The sequence below is a fragment of the Rattus norvegicus genome, chromosome 17, assembly GCF_021556685.1.
Source record: "Rattus norvegicus strain SHRSP/BbbUtx chromosome 17, alternate assembly SHRSP_T2T, whole genome shotgun sequence".
In the NCBI taxonomy this organism is placed as follows: domain Eukaryota; kingdom Metazoa; phylum Chordata; class Mammalia; order Rodentia; family Muridae; genus Rattus; species Rattus norvegicus.
Window position 1 is genome coordinate 9,195,464 of NC_141550.1, and position 20,503 is coordinate 9,215,966.

Below are 20,503 nucleotides of genomic sequence, written 5' to 3' on the forward strand. Positions count from 1 at the left end.
GGACCTCTGGAAGAACAGTCAGTGCTCTTTAACTGCTCTTTAACTCCAGCCCTAGAGATGTTTTTAAAGGGAAACTTTAGCACAATCCAACCCAGTTCTAGCTTCCTGAATCAGTCAGCTTACATCCTAGTTGACTTGAAGGCGGCTGAATCACCTAGAGACCCACCCAGCCGAGACGAGGACCTGGGAAAGCTGCATACCTGGAGCTCCCTGCCCAGTACACAGATAGCTCAAGTAAAGAGTTCCTTCTTGGACTGGAGAGATGGCTGCTCTTCAAGAGGTCCTGAGTTCAATTCCCAGCAATGATATGGTTGCCCACAACCATATATAATGGGATCTGATGCCCTCTTCTGGTGTGTCTGAAGACAACTACTGTGTACTCATATAGGATTGATGATGATGATGATGATGGTGGTGGTGGTGGTGATGGTGATGATGATGATGATGATGGTGATGACAGTTCCTTCTCCCTGAGAAGTTGTTTCTTCCCCCTGATTAGTCTTACTAGTTCCCCTGGTCCCCCTCCCACACCCTCCATCTCCAAGAGGGAACATTTCAATTTGGATGAAATAACCACACAATAATGTCAGAGGTGCATTTCCTGGAATCTGGCCTGTAGAAGTCATTGCACCCGGGGCCAAAGAAACAAACATCGAGGGTTCGTGATTGCAGCATTGTTCAGAACTGGGCACTAATTGAGCAAGTAAAATTTGGTCATTTCCTATAGAGGGATGTGCTTCTCCCTCCTCCCTCTCTTTCCTTCCTCTCTCTTTCAACAAGCTCTTCATATCTGTCACCCTAGCTGGTCTTGAACTTGGATCGTAAGCCACCCTGCTTTGGTAAGGACTGTAAGTCTGTGTCATGACACCCAACCGGGTTGTTTATTTTTAAAACTACCAAGTGTGCCAGGTATGTGGTGTACACGTTTAATCACAGCACTTTTGAGACCCAGGCAGGCACATCTATGTGGGTTCAAGGCCAGTCTGGTCTACAAAGTGAGATCTAGGACAGCCAGGGTGATCTAGGGAGACCTTGTCTCAAAACAAACAAACAAACAACAACAACAACAACAAAAACAAAAAAACCAACCAACCAATTTGACCCAGTCACTCTCTCTGAAAACCTTCTCTGACAACCCATGGTGGACAACTTCTCAAGTGTCCCTAGTCTTAATACCTAAAGGGCATTCCTACCCCAACGCCCCCACCCCCTTGGATGCGGCAGCATTGTCTGACTGAGCTCAGACAAAAAGAATGCAGCCAACATGACAATGTCATTGCAAAGTCTAAGTCGCTAAGTGATGAGTCGCTAAGTTTCATTTCCTGTGCCCAAAATAATAAAAACACAATGAATAAAAGAAAAACTCCAGGCTCCTCCAGTTGGCCTACAAATGTGCTATTTGATCTGGGCCGTTTATCCCTCCAGTGTCTACCAGCCCCTTCCTCAGTGCACTCTAGCAGCCATACACATGACCCCTCTTACCCTGGAACCCCATTTCTCAGTACTGTAGCTACCAGCCACATGTGGTTGTGAACATTAAATTAAAAACCCAGAAGGGTCCATGACTCACTGAAGAATGACACCCCAGTATGTAGACGCAGAGAGTGTTTTATTCTGGAGAAGTCCAGCGTGCTGGGGTCTCCCATTATCAGAATAGAGAGACACCCAAGTGAGCTCGCAGGGCTTATTTAAAGCACATTAGGGAATTCCAGGGTATGTGAACTCCATGTTAATCTGTTGGGTCCATCTCTACAGTCATTCCATTACTGAGGTGTGAGGGCTGGAAATTTGCTGGGGAGGTCTGGAAACTGTTGCTGGGGAGGTCTGGAAACTGTTGCTGGGGAGGTCTGGAAACTGTTGCTAGGGAGGTCTGGAAACTGTTGCTGGGGAGGTCTGGAAACTGCTGCTGACCCATTGTCCTTGCCTGAGGCCAGGTGGAGGGGCAGCTTCTGAGGCCTGGACTTGCCCAGTTCTTGTAAACAGATTTAGGCCTAGTCTCTTGAACTGCCAATTTGGAGCCTGTCGTGGAGTCAGTCTAGCCTTCTCACATCAGAATCCAGTTAGCTCCGCAGTCCCCCGAAGCCACAGTTCATGTGCTCTGCTCGTAATCACATGACTATGGGCACATGAAGGTTCCATCAGGTTGAGCTGTTTAGCTGGAAGGAGAGCTTCTTGGCAGGCTTGACTGTGTCAAGCAGGGTGACTGGGGAAGTAAGGGTACCATGATGTGGAGGGAGTTGGTACGGTCTGGTCCTCCAGATTCCTTTTGAACGAGTAGGTCTGCAACCTCTCAGAAGCCATGCCCCAAGTCTCTGCTAAAAAGAAACAGAGCTGAGTATGGCTCAGGCCTATAACCCTGCTTAGAGGGGCTGGCAGGAGGGGTGAGGGTTCAAAGCCAGCCTAAGTTACTCAGTCTCTGCATGCTCATGCGTATCAGACATCCAAGAATAAGTCCTTGGTGTTTCCCATCCCGTGAGCCCTCAGCCCAGCTCCATTGGGAGAGAAGCCAAGACAGAGAGAGGGTGTCTCTCTGCCCTGGTCCATAGCAGGGGACGGAAGAAAACCAGATGTTCAGAGGGAACAGAAGACAACTGTAGCAATCGCTGAGAGCGCAGCCCTGCGGCAAAGCTTTTCCATTCTCCAGTGGATTGGATGGTGACCTGGATAGTGACCATGCTCTGCCTCCCCTGTGTTTCCATCCCAACCGACATCCGGCCAGCAGCAGCGCCCATGCTTTCCTAAGGATCCCTGAAAGTCAAGGGTCAGAGAGGCTGACCCAGGAGCATGCAGTGGGCGTTGGCCCTAACAGGGTCCCAGACCTCCTCTCTCAACTCCTGTGGTTCTCGCCTTCCCTCTCTCCCAGTCATCATTTCTTTTCTTCAAGCTACTCCCTTACACAGTGGATCTCGAACCCTTGCATGAGGTGAGCGAAGGCTTCTGATCTGAAATAAGATTGGCGTAGTCAAAAAGGGCATCTCCTGGGTTGGGGATTTAGCTCAGGGGTAGAGCGCTTGCCCAGCAAGCACAAGGCCCTGGGTTTGGTCCCCAGCTCTGAAAAAAAGAAAAAAATAAATAAATAAAAGGGCATCTCCCTTCCAAAGTAAGGTCCTTGCAAGACGCAGGTGGTCCTGAGCTCAGGCATCTCTAGAGGAGTGGTTTCAAAGACTGCCACTCAAAAGTCGCTATCCTGTATCACTACCCCCCCCGGGGGGCTGGGAACCAAACCCAGGACCTTGTGCTTCCTAAGTAAGCACTCTACCACTGAGCCAAATCCCCAACCCCTTCCTGTATCACTTTTAAGCATTTTGTTTGGTTTTGGACATTCCGGGCAAAATTCCGGGGCCTCAAACCTACTAAGTTAGGGCCCTGCCACTGAACTACACCCCACAAGCCCCTGTCTTTGTTTTTTTTTTTTTTTTTTTTGAGCTGGGGACCGAACCCAGGGCTTTGTGCTTCCTAGGTAAGCGCTCTACCACTGAGCTAAATCCCCAGCCCCCTGTCTTTGTTTTTGATCTGCTGTGTTTATTCTCTGTCTGAGACGTTTAAGATACGTGCCAGCACTCCAGGCTCACAAATGTGTACAATACTCCACAGACGGACAGACGGACCACCTTCCACAGATGGATCTCTAGCTTGATAGCACTGGCACCTGGCCCACCTTTAATTTCCTGGAAGTCAGAGAGAGGGTTGTGGAAATGAAGATGGAGAAGTTTGAAAGTATAGTCACGGGCCGGTGATCTGGCTTGGTGGGTAAGGCGCTTGTCGCTTGTGCATGAGGACCTGAGCTCGGATCTCCAGGTGTGGCAGCAGCTGTAATTCTAGCACTTACGAGGCAGAGAGAGGAGGGTCCCTGGGACTCACTAACACCACTCCAGCTGACTCACTGAGCTCCACATTCACTGGGAGACCGTGTCCCTGAAAGGGAAAGGGCTAGGGGGACCTCTCCTCAGTTATGAACAGTTCTTGCCAAGTTCAGTTCTCTCGGCGCCCACTGCCAGGCAGCTTACAACCACCGGTGACTGCTACAGAGGATGTGACAGCCTCTTCCGCCTCTGCAGACACCCGCACACACATGCATTTAAACACATATACGTTAAAGCAAACAAACAAACAAACAAAAAAACCCAAGTGGGCCTGGAGAGAGGCTCAGCAGTTAAGAGGTCCAGAGTTCCATTCCCTGCAACGTCTGGGGTGCATGAAGACAGAGCTCCCACATACATGTAAAATACACGAATAAATGCATCTTAGAAAAGGTGGCTTCGGGAGGTTGTGGAGTGTTTCGGTAATCTCCAACCCCAATAGTCCTGTGCAAAGAACACACAACTCAGTTACAATATTTATAAGCTGCACTCCTGGGCTGGGCAGAACCACCACCTACACCACTCTGTTCCCCAGCTGTGAGATCCCTGGCTCCTTGCGGCTCCTCCAAGCCACGTGGCTCTGCTCCATCTTCCTTCCACCTGTTCTCCCTCCATCCTCCTCTCTCTCCTCCATTCCTCCATCCCCCTCCTCCTCCTTCTCTCCCCTCTCTAAAACTTCCAGCCCCACCTTTCCCTTCCTTTGCCTAAGCACCGGCCGTTGGGGAGGGGCACAGTTATGCAGCGTATAGCAGTGTTTGGGTTGAGGACCCCTTGAGAGTTTACAAGCTAGTGACGTAGTAGCTGTCTTGGCTTGCCTAAGTACATTATGTGGCATCTTGTATTGACCAGCGGCTACCAATGCACATCTCTGGGGAAAGTGTCTCTGCCAAGTGACACATGACTGTGTCCAGGCAGTGATGTAAACAGAACTTGGTGCTGGTCAGTGAGGCAGCCCCACTCTGCAAACAAGTAATGGCTCCATAAACACAAGGGAATTCACTAGAAACCCTGCAGGGTTCACGGAGTCATCCGCAGGGAATACACGTAGAAATGGAAGTGGAAAAGGATCCAAAGGAGGACTGGAAGCAGGAAGCACGGGGATTGGCTGTCCTGCCATCCCAGACCTCTCTGACCCTGTCTGCAGTGGCTACTAAACCTCAGAGCTCTCGCTCTCCAATCTAGCACCAAGGTTAATTGCTCTAAACCAGCTATGGGAATTCCCCTGGGCCTTGCTAGAGATGGATTAAGGGTGTCATGTGACCAGGTGTGGCCAATGAGTTGTGAGGCGAGTTTGCTGCCCCCCCCACAGTGTGTGTGTGTGTGTGTGTGTGTGTGTGTGTGTGTGTATGTATGTGTGTGTGTGTGTGTATGTGTGTGTACATGTACATGCAAGGAACAACTTGTGAGAGCCCATTCTGTTCTCTCTCCACCATGTAGAAGCTCGAGCACCCCTCATTAGGCCCTTTCCTCAGAGCTGTCTTATCAGCCCTCGCTTCAGCTTTCTGAGAGACCTTGAACCTCTGCTCCGCAGATTTGCGGAGTCTTCCTCACTTCTCAGAAGCAGCTGGTGGGATGGACAAAGCTCTCTCACCTGAGCGGCAGTGAATGAGCTTGGGTGTGATTCTTAGAACCCTGGCCATTGCTATCATGTGACCATAAAGGAAGTCGGCCTGAAGATTTTCACACAGAGAGCCGTGAAAACCAGGAACCAATCCAACACGGATCAAAGACTGTAACAGAAGACCTAAAACTTTGATTTTGTTAGAGGAAAATGTAGGTTAAACTAAGATACGTGCACTGGCTAGGACTTTCTGAAAACAACTAGCACAGGAATACCCCAAGGATTGACAAACAAGACTAAGTGAAATTAAAGGGTTTATGAAAGCCGGGTGGCTGTGGTACACACCTGTAATCCCAACACTCGGGAGGCAGAAGCAGCAGATCTCTATGAATTTGAAGCCAGCCTAGTCTACACAGAGAGGTCTAGGACAGCCATGGCTACACAGAGAAACCCTGTCTCAAACAACAACAACAAAAACAAACAAACAAACAAAACAAAACAAAACAAAAAACCCCAAATGAATAAAATAAATTTGAAAATGTTCTTCATAGCAAAGGAAATAATCACCATCGTGTCAGTGAGTGAATCAACTGAACAGACAACTTTTGGAAGGGAAAATATATCTGGTCAATAAGTACACGGGAAAATACACGCCAACCTTTAATCACCCTGAAATACAATTATGGCTGCTTTGAGGTTCTGTGTTGCACCAGTCAGTAAGGCTGTCACCAAGAAAACAAACCACAACAGATGCTGCCCTGCAAGCAGAGAAACAGGAAGCTCTATTTGCTGCTGGTAGAAATGTAAATTTGTTCAGCCACTATGGAAACCAGTATGGGGGTTTTTCAAACAACTGGAAATGGATTTACCGGAGAACCCAGCTACAACACTGGGGATCCTGGAAGACTCTATGTCAGCATTCCAAAGATACTTAGTATCCATGTTTATAACTGCAGTAGCCACAACCTCCAAGAAAGGGAATCAAGAGATGAATGGGGGGCTGGGGATTTAGCTCAGTGGTAGAGCGCTTACCTAGGAAGCGCAAGGCCCGGGGTTCGGTCCCCAGCTCCGAAAAAAAGAACCAAAAAAAAAAAAAAAAAAAAAAAGAGATGAATGGATGAAGAGAATGTGGTTTGTGTTTACACGACATTTGCAGGAACATGGAGACAACTAAAAATCGTTATTCTTGGTTTTGGTCCTATATGATGGAATCTATATGTTAAAAAGTGTGTGTGTGTGTGTGTGTGTGTGTGTGTGTTGGCATGTGTTAAAGCTAGAAAGAGAATCCTGACAGAGAAAAAAAGATCTTAAGGGAGGGGAAACAGAGGTGGTAATAAGACTGAAAACGGCCAAGCATGGTGGCTTGTGCCTTTGTTTTAGGCGCTCAGGAGGCAGAGGCAGGAGATTCTGTAAGGCCGAAGACAGCCTGGTCTACATAGTGAGTTCCAGGACAGTCAGGGTTAAATAGTGAGACCCTGTCTTAGAAGAAGAGGAAGGGGCTGGGGATTTAGCTCAGTAGTAGAGCGCTTAAGCGCAAGGCCCTGGGTTCGGTCCCCAGCTCCGGGAAAAAAAAAAAAAAGAACCAAAAAAAAAAAAAGAAGAAGAAGAAGAGGAAGAGGAGGGGTGGAGGAGGGGGAGGGGGAGGAGGAGGAAGAAGGGAAGGAAGGGAAGGAGGAAACAGCCTGGAAGAAGGAAGGAGCCAGCCAAGAGGAAAGAGGGAGTATAGAGAAGGGAAGTGGGGGGTGGGATGCTAACATATGTGTGACATATGTACATATGAAGACGGCATGATGAACCTCTTACACTGTATGTTAACCTAAAAGCTTAGTATACAACTAAAAAAGGGAGAAGGAATCTGGCTCCTTGAAAACATAGTCAAACTATTTAAGGAATGTCCCTGGATCCTGTTAGTCTAATTTCCCTGTCTCCCCTCTTTCTATCTATGGCCTGAAACTCACTACATAGCTGTCATGTGGTTTAACATGGGGACATGTGAACAATTATCTATCACCAGAGACTGGGTACGCTGGCATTTTGTTTTTGCTCTATTGGGTTCTTCTACCTCCCTCCCTCCTTCCCAATCATATTTCACCTTGATCCCTCCCAACCTCCCAACACTAGGTAGGAGAGGAAGGAGGTTAGAGGGGAAAGGGGCCCAGACATCTTTCAGCCAACAAGATAGACTATTTCCTGCTAATGAGGGACATTGGGTTCTTGGGGCAAACAAGAGGAGCAGCAACCTTCCCTGGGCCCTCTTGGGGCCCTCCCATTTATACCCTCTCCAGAGTCCACGGAATCAAACTATCTGTAACTGACAAAACTCACACCCCTGCTAGTGCACGAGGCAATTCACAATCACCTCCTGCAAAGCAGCCTCTATGTTACATGAAATAAAAACATATCCACATACCATAAAGTGGGTTTTTAAAGAATCCAAAATTCTCACTACAAGGGTACCAGTGACAGGCTAAAAAAAAAAAAAAAAAAAAAAAAGATTGAGCCAAGTCTAATTTATTGAACCAATAAGTTTGCTGAAGTTGCTTATAGGCATACGTGTAAGGGGTCACTTACAGGAGCATGAGTGACTCAAAGGCAGCTACATTTCCATAAAGGCTGCTCCAGCATGGGGATGACTCAGAGAAGCCACATGACTAGAGCTCCTGGCATGGCTTGAAAGCAGTTTGACTGTTTGGAGAGTAGCCTCTCTCTCCAGCAATTGTTTGTTGCTTTTGTAACCTTGAAAACAAAACTTTATAAATCTTGTAATTTTCAGGATCTTCCTGGGCTTCCTAAGTGTACTTTTTAAGTCTTAGGAATACTTCCTTGTAGAGGACACATGTGTAGTAGACCCACATTGAACTTAGAGGAATCCTACCTTACCTCTGCCTTCTGAACACTGTGTTTAAAGGAATGTGCCACCATGTTCAGCTCATGCTAAGCCTCTTGTATTGACCAATGACTGGTTTCTACTTTCCCTGGGGCTCAGGAGTGGACAATGACAGATGGTAGCCCCCGCCCCCTAAATGCCCAGGAGTATCCACCATTGGTCCATGGTATGTTATAGCTTTGAGGGGAAAGGTATCCTGATAGTAACCAAGGGACATCGTAATGTCATACTCACACAAGAGATTTATTGGGAGAGATACAAGAGGGCAGCTGCCTCTCCTCAGTGGAGAAGCAGCAGGGAATGGAGCAAGTTTTATGCAGGGTTTTTTGGGGATGGAGTTTTCCAGGGCAGAGATGTCTAGGAAGGGGATTGGTGGGATTTTGAGCTCAGGAATTGGTGGTAAGTTTTCCAACCCTGACGTGATCGTGCATGTGTAGGGTAAAAGCTGCACATGCAGCTCATGATCCAACGCCTGCTTCCCACATGGAGACCTGTGCTCACCACAGTCCTCCTCTGACTGGCTGAATTTAGGCTCCCGCATAACCTTGAAGCCCTTCCCTCGCTTTCCTACTGTAAAACCCTCTGTGCTTGCCATGGTGATGCACTTCTACAGTTCCTACAATTAGGAGGTGGAGTCAGGGAAATCGCGCAGTTAGGCCAGCCCAGATCAAGTCCCTCTCTCAAAAGCAAAACAAAGAAACAAACCACACCCTCTATTGCGCAAGCAAACCAGTTCCTCTTCCCTAGAGTATCGGCCCTCCCCAGGAGGAGGTGGTCATAGGGTCAGGTCCTGAGGCCAAGATCTGTGCTGGTATAATCTGGAACTGATAGGGTTCTTTCACTTTGGTCAACTCTACTGCATGGCTCAGTCTTGCTTTTGTGACAGTTAATGTTATGATGACAGCTAACTTTATGTCTGAAAGTTTAAAATGTCTGTGCTTAAGAAAACTATGAAGCAAAATTAGACTTCCAAATGTGAAGGGCTGTTAAGGCTTAGATTGTTTTTAACTGCTATTTTGGATTCTATAAACAAGCTTGTTTTGCTCCAGAGGACCCTCTGCTTGCGCCAGAACAAATCGTAACTTTGTATTCTTTGCCTTTATAAAGCCCTGACTGAGGTGGCTGGGCGCTGCGACAGGGAGTCCCAAATTGCAAATGTAGACCTGGAAGCACTATCTGCATAAAAGCCTCTTCTTAACCCTAACCCTAACATGGTCAGACTGGCGAGTCTCTGAATGACCCCAGATCCATAACACCTGCATTATGTCCTAGTGGCGGTCACCAAAAGTTCCTTTTGAAACCAAAAGTTGAATAAGTGCCCCGTTCCTCCGGCCTTCTGCTTGCGAAGCTGACCACAGCCTTCCTCCCTTCCCGCAGAATCAGGAACCTGTTACCTTCTGCCTTCGTTGTCTATAAAATGAAATCACCTCTGAGGATTTTCCATCCTCCCTTCCCTGTTTGCTTGGCTTTTTCTTCTCAGACTGTCCTGATCAGCAACAGATGCCCACTAACCATCCCAGACTCTAATCGGGGCGGGGCCTGGTGGCGCACGCCTTTAATCCCTGCATTCAGGAGACAGAGGAAAGCCTATTCCTGAGTTGTGGTCTTGAGATGCCGAGATGCCGTGCTCTGATTGGCTCTTGAACTGAGAGGGTGCCACGCTAGCAACTATGGAAGCACAGGAGGGAGAGAGCGAAGGAGAGAGGGTTCCTATCGAGCGAAATGAATGCTGGGTAGAAAAAGCCACAGTGCCCCTAATCCCATCTTTCTCCCAGCTCTGCGGCTGCAAGGCAATGCCCTTTGATTTAGCATGTTGCTCTGGAATGAATACAATTCTGAGATGACACGGAGATCCCCATTCCCACGTATTTCCCCCTGCTCCCAGTGACCCAAGTTAACCGTCATTGAGGTTATTTTCTAGAATATTATCTTGAGGTGCCAGGAATCGAGCCCATGCAAGCTAGACTAGAATTCTTCCACTGAGGAGTCTCATCCCCTGTCCTTTTGTAAGAGAATTTTGCCGATGTAGTTGGCCATCATGACACATGATATTAAATATTAAGGAGGCTGAAGCAAGCGGGAGAATCCCAATTAAAGGTCAGTCTGAGAAACAATCAGAAGGAAAAGAATTTGCAAATGTAATTAAGGGCCTATACTGGGTCTCAATACACAGTCCTTACTAGTTTGGAACTCACTATGTAGACCAGGCTGGCCTTGAACTCATAGAGACCCACCTGCTTCTGCGTCCTGGGACTAAAGGTACAGCTCGTACCACCGTGTACTCCCATGGGAGTATCCTTGATGGGTCTGAACTAATCAGATGAGCCCTGAAAAGGGACCAGAATTTTCCCGGCAAAGCAGAGACACAGTGTGAAGCAATTCAACCTGGGAACATTCTCTGCTCCGGGCTCTGTTTTCTTGTTTGTAGTTTTTCATATTAATTTGTCCTATGTACAGTGTTCGGCCTGCATCCATGCCTATACATCATGTATAGGTGCCTGCTGCCTGCGGAGGCCAGAAGAGGGCATCAGATCCCCTGGAGCTGGAGACAAGCAGACAGTTCTGAGTCATCATGCAGGCAGACAGGAATAGAACCTGGATCTAAGTGTCCGTCACCGCTGAGCCACCCCTCCAACCCTGACACTGGTTTTAAAGTTAGAGGAAGCAGATGACCAGAAATGTAGGAATCACATGTAGCTGTGGTCGACAGCTAAGAAGAATCTGGGACATCTGTCCTGCAGCCATATGGAAATGACTTCTGATGGGGACTGTTGAGAGACCTCGGTCTGAACCTTAGGTTTCTGAGGGTCTGGACAGAAACTCTAACTATGCAGCACCAAGTGTTTAACCCATGGGTCTGCGCGCCCGTAAACATTGTTTTAGGGGGACATTGTTTTAGGGTGCTCAGAGTGTGGTAATTGGTCATTCAGCAGATTGAAGCCAGAAGGCTTCCCGATAGTCTGCAAGATTTTGTAAGCAGGCTTTTCTTCAGCCATTCTTACCTTACCCTCAACAGGACCTGGAACACCATCTTAGTAAAATCAATGCCCTACTGCTCAGGAGAGGGGGAGGGCAGGAACCCATCTCGGTACTCTGCTTCCACCAGCCTTGCCCTGCTCACGAGGGTTCGACGGCGCTGTTCTTCTGGGCTTTCTGTGAAGTCTGTGCTCCTCAGGCCCAGGAGGGAGCTTGACCAATCTCCACCTCTGAGGTTTCTGAGACCTTTGCCCACATCTATTGATCCTTACTCTGGGGCAGGCAGCTGGGCCATTGGCGGACGCCATGACGGCTCTGTTGTTCCTGGGGTCTCTGCTGATGAGTCTGGACTTGACACTTTCGGTGAGGACTGTAGACACTGGGACACTTAAACCAGAGTGACAGTGCAGGGGTGGTGGGGTGGTGGTGGTGTCCCTGTTCCAGCTTTGGCCTTTGCCTGTTGCCTGCTAGTTCAGGTGACCGAGAGACGTGTGGGGGAAGGCACAGCTGGCCCAGAAGGCCCCACAAAGGAGATAGCAGCTCATGCTGGTGGATATGAGAACGCAGGCTACATTTGTGGGGGAGACAATGAGAAGAGAGAGGAAGGCCACGTCTTGTGAGGAAATCCTGTACTTTGGGGAGGCGGCAGCAGGTTGAGGCCTAATACAGGATCAAGGAAAGTTTGACATTGTGGGCAATGTCCCTGCCTTCTCTCTCCTGCAGGCGCCACCGTGGAAGTCCAAGGAGTTCAAGGACGGAGCTGGCGATCCCTCTGTGGGTATGTGACCTGGCTTTTCCTAATCTACTCTGTGGGGATGAATGTGCTCTACCCTGCATGGCCTCCGCACGGCCTCAGGCCTCCGAAGCAGAGGAGGGATTCTGAGCAAAGCTGTTCCAGTCATGTTCAGACCTGGGTGCCTACAGATCCAGATGATAGCAGATCCAGATGTGTGCCTGGAGGGCAGGGCGTGGGCTCTCCCGGATGCCCACATTAGAGTCTGGCAGGTACACGGTAGTGTGGGACAATACTACTGATGATGTCATCACATCTGCACACCAAGTCTTCCTCAGTTTCCCCACCTTCCTCCTTTTCCTGTCAGCACATCTGGAGAATGTCAGACATCCCCTGTTCAGACCCTCAGTGGGTGATGGGAGACAGAACAGAGCGTCAGGCTCGCCCAAGATCACAGGCACCGAAATGTCTCCAAACCCTCGCTTTCTCGCTTGCGAGTTTCCTCTCAGCTTCACTTTTTCCCCTCACTGTAAAACTCAACGGGTTGTGGAGGAGAAATGAGTTTCTAATCCTTGGAAAGAGCTTTACCTAGGTGCTGCTGCCCCCAAATGCCTTAAAGCTTTAGCTCTTAGACTAGGACTGTAGCTCACAACACACGCACACACAACACGCACACACGCCTGGGTTTGGTCTGCAGCACCATGGGAAAATTCCTTTTTTTTTTTAATTGTAAAGAAAAAAATTCCTGGGCTGGAGAGACGGCTCAGCAGTTAAGAGCATTGACTGCTCTTCCAGAGGTCCTGAGTTCAATTCCCAACAACCACGTGGTGGCTCACAACCATCTGTAATGGGGTCTGATGCCCTCTTCTGGTGTCTGAAGACAACTACAGTGTACTCACACACATAAAGTAAATAAATAAATTAATTAATTAATTAATTAAAGGTTTTAGAAAGAAAGGAAGGAAGGAAGAATTTTGTTTAAAGATTTATTTATTTTATGTATATGAGTACACTGTTGCTCTCTTAACACATACCAGAAAGGGGCATCGAATCCCACTACAGATGGCTGTGAGCCACCACGTGATTGCTGGGAATTGAACTCAGGACCTCTGGAAGAGCAGTCAGTGCTTTTTAACCACTGAGCCATCTCTCCAGCCCAAGAATTCTTTTTTTTTTTCTTTTCTTTTTTTCGGAGCTGGGGACCGAACCCAGGGCCTTGTGCTTGCTAGGCAAGCGCTCTACCACTGAGCTAAATCCCCAACCCCCAGCCCAAGAATTCTTAAACAAGGTGTCCCTGACACATTTTCTTCATGAGGCACACATGGCTTCTTGTGGTCTTGCAGGTAGGAGCCCCAGGTAACACTTGAGCAAACACAGAGAACCACTCTTCCCCTTTCTCCCTGAAGCACGGGGGGGTCAAACCTAGAGCCTGGTGTATGCCAGGCAAATGCTTGGCCACTGAGCTGAACCGTGGCCCTCTTTAAAAAGAAGTGTGCTTGTGTGGGGTGTGTGTGTGTGTGTGTGTGCGCGCGCGCGCGCGTGTGTGTGTTTGAGCATCTTTCACTGATCTACACAATTCCACAGAGACATTGCAAGCATTGGCATTTTCTTTGGCTTCCTTTTACCTGTGGCATCTTGTCAGCAAACACTACACTACTGACCTATATCCTCAACCTGAATCACAAGCATTGGGTTAGGGGGGTTTACAAATAAACGTTTACAAAGCAGGCAGATTTGCAAATGTAAAGCCAGTGAATGATGAGGCTTGGCAGTTGGGTTACTGTTGCCAGTTTACTAAACCAAAAATGGTTAAGAGTCCTAAATAAGTAGGTGTGTGTGTACTGGGGTTTGGGGAAAGGGAGACAGGCTTTCTCTGTGAAAAAGCCCTGGCTGACCTGGATCTCATTCTGTGGACCAGGCTGGCCTTGAACTCACAGAGATCCACCTGCCTCTGCCTCCCAAGTTCTGGGATGAAAGGCCAGTGACCTAAATATTTAATAAGTGCAACTTTGTAACAGGCACCTGGGTTTCATTTGCTCAGGGTCAGGGAACTAAGTGTTGGAATCAGACAACCATTCCAGTTGTCTGACTCTAGAAACCGACTTTCTAAGCAGGATGCGGCCTGGAATGCCTAGCTGTCCTTTTTCAAGCCAGGCAGGGTAAGGCAGCGCTTGGGCAACTGGACCTCAGGGCAGGATTCAGAGGTGTGTGCTGTTCCTACAGTTCTCACTGTGGACGGGAAGCTCTGCCACTTTCCCTTTCAGTACCACCGTCGCCTGTACCACAAATGCATCCACAAAGGACAGCCAGGCTCCAGGCCCTGGTAAGAACTTGTAATAGGGGTTGGGGGAGGGGCCTGGCTGTCTGAGAATCAATCGTGTTTGGGCAAAAGGGATGTGTGTGTGTGTGTGTGTGTGTGTGTGTGTGTGTGTGTGTGAGTGTGTCGAAGCAGGGCTAGCCTAGCCAGCCTCAGGCAGTGCAGAGAAACCTCATCTCTTCCCCAGGTGTGCTACCACCCCCAACTTTGACGAGGACCAGCAATGGGGATACTGCTTGGAGCCCAAGAAAGTGAAAGGTATGGCATGCAGGCCCCGGGTGACTCAAGACTGTGTGTGCCCTGCTCCTCACTCCACTCGGTTCCCACACACCTTCTCGGGTGCCACACACACACTTGGGATTCCTGGCCCAGCCCCTTCCCTTCTCCTACAGAGTCCTTTCAAAAGTCAGAGGGAGAATTCTGGGGGAAGAGGCCACCCTTGTCCAGATGAGTTTAATTTAAGGTCTAGAAGCTTGGGGTGCCAGGGTTCTATGACAAGCAGGTTCAGGCAAGGCATTAGTGTCACTTGGACTCTGGGTACTTCTTTCTTTTTTTTTTTTTAAACTCCCCCCCCCCTGGTTTTTTTTTTTTTTTTTTTGGAGCTGGGGACTGAACCCAGGGCCTTGCGCTTGCTAGGCAAGCGCTCTACCACTGAGCTAAATCCCCAACCCCTGGGTACTTCTTTCTTGAATCCTCTCTCAGACCATTGCAGCAAACACAGCCCCTGCCACAAAGGAGGGACGTGTGTCAACACCCCCAACGGCCCGCACTGTCTCTGCCCTGAACACCTCACCGGGAAACATTGCCAGAGAGGTAAGAGGAACTGCCTCCCAGGAGGAAGTCCCTGGAGCTTTGGCGGGGTCCCACTTGCTTCCTTTTGTCCCCAGAGAAATGCTTTGAGTCTCAGCTCCTCAAGTTCTTCCATGAGAATGAGATATGGTTTAGAACTGGGCCAGGAGGTGTGGCCAGGTGCCAGTGCAAAGGTCCTCAGGCTGTTTGCAAGCTGCTGACCAGTCAGGGTAAGTGGGTGTGTACTCCCGGGATGGTGGGGAAGAGGGCAGCAAGTCAGGAGCCCCTGGTTGATGTACCCAGGGAGGGCTCAGTTTGCACCTTCCCCCTAGTTTGCAGGGTCAATCCGTGCCTTAATGGAGGCACCTGCCTCCTCGTGGAGGACCACCGACTGTGCCACTGCCCTGCAGGCTATGCCGGACCTTTTTGCGACTTAGGTGAGTAGGACCCCATGTGGGAAAGGCTTTCGGAGATGGATAGAGAGAATGGAAAAGTGAACCAGAGGGCACCAACAGACCCATCCCCTGACTGCAGGGAGCCCTCTCTCTCTCTCTAGACCTTAAGGCGACTTGCTACGAAGACAGGGGTCTCAGCTACCGGGGCCAGGCTAAAACTACTCTGTCGGGTGCACCATGTCAGCGGTGGGCCTCGGAGGCCACCTACCGGAACATGACTGAGACGCAAGCTCTAAGCTGGGGCCTGGGCCACCACGCATTCTGCCGGTTCGCAGGGAAGGGACAAGGCAGGGCAACTCGCTTCCCCTTAGGGTCCTCGGGGGTCCCCGTGCTCTAACAGTGCTCCCTCTTGAGACTGCAGGAACCCAGATAATGACACACGTCCATGGTGCTACGTCTGGAGTGGCGACAGGCTGAGCTGGGACTACTGCGACCTGGAACAGTGCCAGATGCCAACGCTCACATCTCCGGTTTCCCCTGAGAGTCACGACATGCTGAAGCCCCGGCCTCCCATATTGCAGATGCCTCAGTTCCCGTCTCTGTCCGATGCACTAGACAGTTAGGCGGAGGAGGGGTCCCGGCGCAGAGGACATGGGTCTCTTTTATTCTAGGCAGCCCGAGGTAGGTATCCGTGGCCTCAGCCAATCTCTCCTTCCACAGACTCGACCCGTAATCAGAATGTTGTGTCCAGGACCAGTACGGTGGTCTGCGGACAGAGGTTTCGCAAGCGACTGTCCTCGCTCAGGCGCGTGGTGGGCGGACTAGTGGCTCTGCCTGGATCGCATCCCTACATCGCTGCACTGTACTGGGGCGACAGCTTCTGCGCAGGCAGTCTCATCGACCCCTGCTGGGTGCTGACCGCTGCTCACTGCTTGCAGAAACGGCAAGCGCCACCCTCGGGGACCCCTAATCTGCTCCTACCCTACCTGCACCCTACTCTTCCCCCCATCCCCGCTATTCTTGAGCTCCCTCAAGGGGTTGAAAACAGGGGCGCCCCCAAAACATTTGTAGCCAGTCTGAACACACTGTCCTCCACCCGACCGCAGGCCAGCGCCCGAGGAACTGACAGTGGTACTTGGTCAAGATCGCCATAACCAGAGCTGCGAGAGGTGCCAGACTCTGGCTGTGCACTCCTACCGCCTTCACGAGGGCTTCTCTTCCAAAACCTACCAGCATGATTTGGGTGGGGTAGCCCTACAGGGATAGGGAGAAAGGATGGGGAGGGTTGGGGGCCTATGTCGCCATCTAACCCTTTTCTCTTGGGGTAGCTCTGCTGCGCCTGCGGGGGAGGAAAAACAGCTGCGCGATCTTGTCGCCTCATGTCCAGCCGGTGTGTCTGCCCAGCAGCGCGGCCCCACCCTCTGAGACAGTGCTCTGCGAGGTGGCCGGCTGGGGTCATCAGTTCGAGGGTAGGCACAAATGTTGGGGGCTGATTGGAGACTTGGTTATCTTGAGCCTGGGGGACATGTTCCACTGACATGACAGTTGTAAAAAAACAAAAAACAAAAAACCACCACCACAACAAACAACAACAAAACTCTTCTCTGTAGAGTGATTTTCCCAGAATCTAGAATTCTTTGTCTGGATTCCCTTGAGATTTGTTCTAGTTTGCCTTCTCTTCAGGCGGTCTCCCATTCAAGTACTAACCAGGCTGGACCCTGCTTAGTTTCCAACATCAGACGAGAGGCAGGAAAGGCTTTATTTGACTTCCAAGGTTGCTGTCCACCATTGGGGAAACCACAGCAGGAACTGAGGCGGGACATGGGAAGGGACACCCCTTGCTGCCTTTCTCTTCATGGCTTATTCAGCTTTCTTTTTAAAATTCATTTTTTTTATCTTATGTGCATGTGTGGCTGCCTACATGTCTGTGTAAGTGCCATATGTACACCTTGTATAGGGGAAGCCAGATCTGTATATAGGTTAAAACTGCTGGGAACTGAACTCAGGTCCTCTGCAAGAACAGCAAGTGCTCTTAACCTCTGAGTTATCCCCAACACCTCGGCTGGGTTGTTTTCTCTTCCTCCTCTTCCTCCTCCTCCTCCTCTTCCCCCTCCCCCTCCTCCTCTTCCTCCTCCTCCTCCTCTTCCTCCTCCTCTTCCTCTTCCTCCTCCTCTTCCTCTTCCCCCTCTTCCTCTTTCTCCTCCTCCTCCTCCTCCTCTTCCTCCTCCTCTTCCCCCTCCCCCTCCTCCTCTTCCTCTTTCTCCTCTTCCTCTTCCTCTTCCTCCTCCTCTTCCTCCTCTTCCTCCTCCTCTTCCTCCTCTTCCTCATCTTCTTCCTCTTCCTCCTCCTCTTCCTCCTCCTCCTCCTCCTCTTCCTCTTCCTCCTCCTCTTCCTCCTCTTCCTCCTCTTCCTCCTCCTCTTCCTCTTCCTCCTCTTCCTCTTCCTCCTCCCCCTCCCCTTCCTCTTCCTCCTCCTCTTCCTCCTCCTCTTCCTCCTCCTCCTCCTCTTCCTCTTCCTCCTCCTCTTCCTCCTCCTCCTCCTCTTCCTCTTCCTCCTCCTCTTCCTCCTCCTCTTCCTCCTCCTCTTCCTCCTCCTCCTCTTCTTTGTTTTTGGCTTTTAAGAAACGGTTTCTCTGTGTAGTCCCAGCTGTCTAGGAGCTGTCCAGCTCTGTAGACCAGGCTGCCCTTGAAATCCACCTGCCTTTGCCTCCCAAGTGCTAGGATAAAAGGCTTGCACTTTTCTGGCTCCGCTTTCTTTCTCATACAACCAGGCCCACCTTTTGAGGGTGACTCCACCCACAGTGGGCTGGGCCCCCTCACATCAACCGTTAGTCAAGAAAATGCCTCGAAGACATTGCCCTAGGCCAATCTTCTGGAGGCATCTCCTCAGGTTGAGGGTTCCTTCCTCCCAGATGATACTGGGTCCTGTCGAATTGACAGACAGAAACCAGCACAGGATTACAGAGAGACTTGAACTTTCTTGTGCTTCTTTGGGGCTCCAAATTATAAAGGCTTAACCAGGACTTTGTCTCCATGCTGGAGCAATGGAGACAATAGGGAGAACTATTCTGGGAGCCAGGTTCTGAGACACTGTGTGGGAGAGGATAAGAGGTGCTTCCTGTGTTTTAATCCTAGCTCTTTTCTGGGCTCCAGTGTCCTTGTCATGAACTTCTTATTGGCAGGTCCCTATCCCTCGGACTTGCTGTGAGGGCGTAAAGGGTAGGTGGGGAATTGTCTGGTAGCCTAACCCACAAAGCAAACTCAGGTCCTCCCCCACCCTCTGATCTGCAGGGGCTGAAGAATACGCCACCTTTCTGCAGGAGGCACAGGTACCCTTCATCTCCCTGGATCGCTGCTCCAGCTCTAACGTGCACGGAGACGCCATCCTGCCTGGGATGCTTTGTGCTGGCTTCTTGGAGGGAGGCGCCGATGCCTGTCAGGTCAGCCCTGGGGTCCTGGTTGGTACCTTGCCCCTCTGCCTGTCAACCATAGGGCAAGAGCCATGTGCTGCCTGTTCCCCACCCAGGGTGACTCCGGGGGTCCTCTGGTATGTGATGAAGGAGTTACAGAGCGTCAGCTCACCCTGCGAGGAGTCATCAGCTGGGGCTCCGGCTGTGGTGACCGGAACAAGCCCGGGGTCTACACTGACGTGGCCAATTACCTGGATTGGATCCAGGAGCATACTGCTTTCTAAGTAACCAGGGTCGGTCCTTGCGAAGCTAGTGGCTGGGCCCCAGGGACACAGAAACTCAATAAAGTGCTTTGAAAACGTTCCTCAGAATTCCGTCTCAGAACACCAAGTGGGAGCACAGATGCGCCAACTCCCTCCATGCCTGGACAAGGCAGCTGGCCAGATCTCAGCACAAGAGGCTTAGACTCTTCTTGTCCAGGCCACCATGTTTTCACAGACTTACTCTGTGCCAAGGAGGTCGTGCAGATTGCTCACCAGACACGCCCATTCTATGTTTACGAAGTAGCAGGGTCTCAGCCTGGACTGAATATTTCCGGATCACCTGGGTGAGCTTTTGGCACCAGTGTTCAAGTCTACCTGAGATCAGTGAACTGGAATCTCCGGGGAGAAGGTAGCCATGCTATATTTTTAAAACTCAACCTCTTTTGCGATTCCTTATGCAAAAGAAGTCGAGAACCGTGGTTAGGAATGTTAGGTAGGGATCGTGGTGCGGATGGTAGGAGCTGAGCATGTGTGAGACCCTGGGTTAGATCCCAGCACCACCATTCAAAGAAGAGGGAAGGCTGGAGAGATGGCTCAGCGGTTAAGAGCACTGACTGCTCTTCCAAAGGTCCTGAGTTCAATTCTCAGCAACCACATGGTGGCTCACAACCATCTGTAATGGGATCTGATGCCCTCTTCTGGTGTGTCTGAAGACGGCGACAGTGTACTCACATACATAAAATAAGTCTTTAAGATTTATTAAGAGGGGAGGGGTGGGCTTGCGTTGTGTTTGTTTTGCACTTTGAGCCTAGTATGGTGGTACAAGTTGGTGGCAAGGAAAAATCTGAGGCTGCATCCCATGTCTCTAAGGACAAACTGGGGTAGGAGCCAGCAATCCGTAAATCTTCCGGGACACGGTGACTTCCTAAAACGAGGTTAATGGTCCCCTGGCGGGAGAGGAGTCTGGGTGTCCAGACTAGTACATTTCTTGCTCTTTTTTTTTTTAAGTATTTTAATTTGTGTTAGGTGTCAAATCCAGTACAAATGGCCAAGGTGCCTATTTACCATATCAAAGTGGATCTGGCCCCCCTGCCAGGTTCTCCCAGCATCCCTCAGTCCGGAGCTGGGGACTGAACCCAGGGCCTTGTGCTTCCTAGGCAAGCGCTCTACCACTGAGCTAAATCCCCAACCCACATTTCTTGCTCTTAAAAACATCCTTCTGTTTATTGATTTTTGAGACATCTGCCTTCCCAGTGCCGAAATTATAGACCTGTACCGTCACTCGGTGTATGTGGTGCTGGGGTCCAATCTCC

At 50.1% G+C, this 20,503-nt stretch overlaps 1 protein-coding gene and 1 long non-coding RNA gene across 3 annotated transcripts; one reads left to right on the plus strand and one right to left on the minus strand.

Annotated features, from left to right (window-relative positions):
* Positions 1-1,589: 1,589 nt before the first annotated feature.
* Positions 1,590-11,525, minus strand: LOC147999980 (uncharacterized). 2 transcript variants are annotated; one of them, XR_015641064.1, is made up of 3 exons: positions 11,311-11,516; positions 10,543-10,850; positions 1,590-2,315 (listed from the first exon to the last, which is right to left on the minus strand). It is a non-coding gene; the product is annotated as an uncharacterized LOC147999980 (long non-coding RNA). The 2 variants fall into 2 exon arrangements; XR_015641065.1 differs by having other exon boundaries at positions 1,592-2,942; positions 11,311-11,525.
* Positions 11,382-19,290, plus strand: F12 (coagulation factor XII). The gene is given in 14 exon segments (NM_001014006.1): positions 11,382-11,647; positions 12,008-12,062; positions 14,241-14,340; positions 14,522-14,592; positions 15,037-15,147; positions 15,222-15,353; positions 15,456-15,560; positions 15,680-15,845; positions 15,940-16,136; positions 16,239-16,461; positions 16,625-16,761; positions 16,847-16,987; positions 18,809-18,957; positions 19,044-19,290. Coding segments are annotated over 14 exon segments (1,812 nt in total). The 5' UTR covers positions 11,382-11,590; the 3' UTR covers positions 19,212-19,290.
* The last annotated feature ends 1,213 nt before the right edge of the window (positions 19,291-20,503 follow it).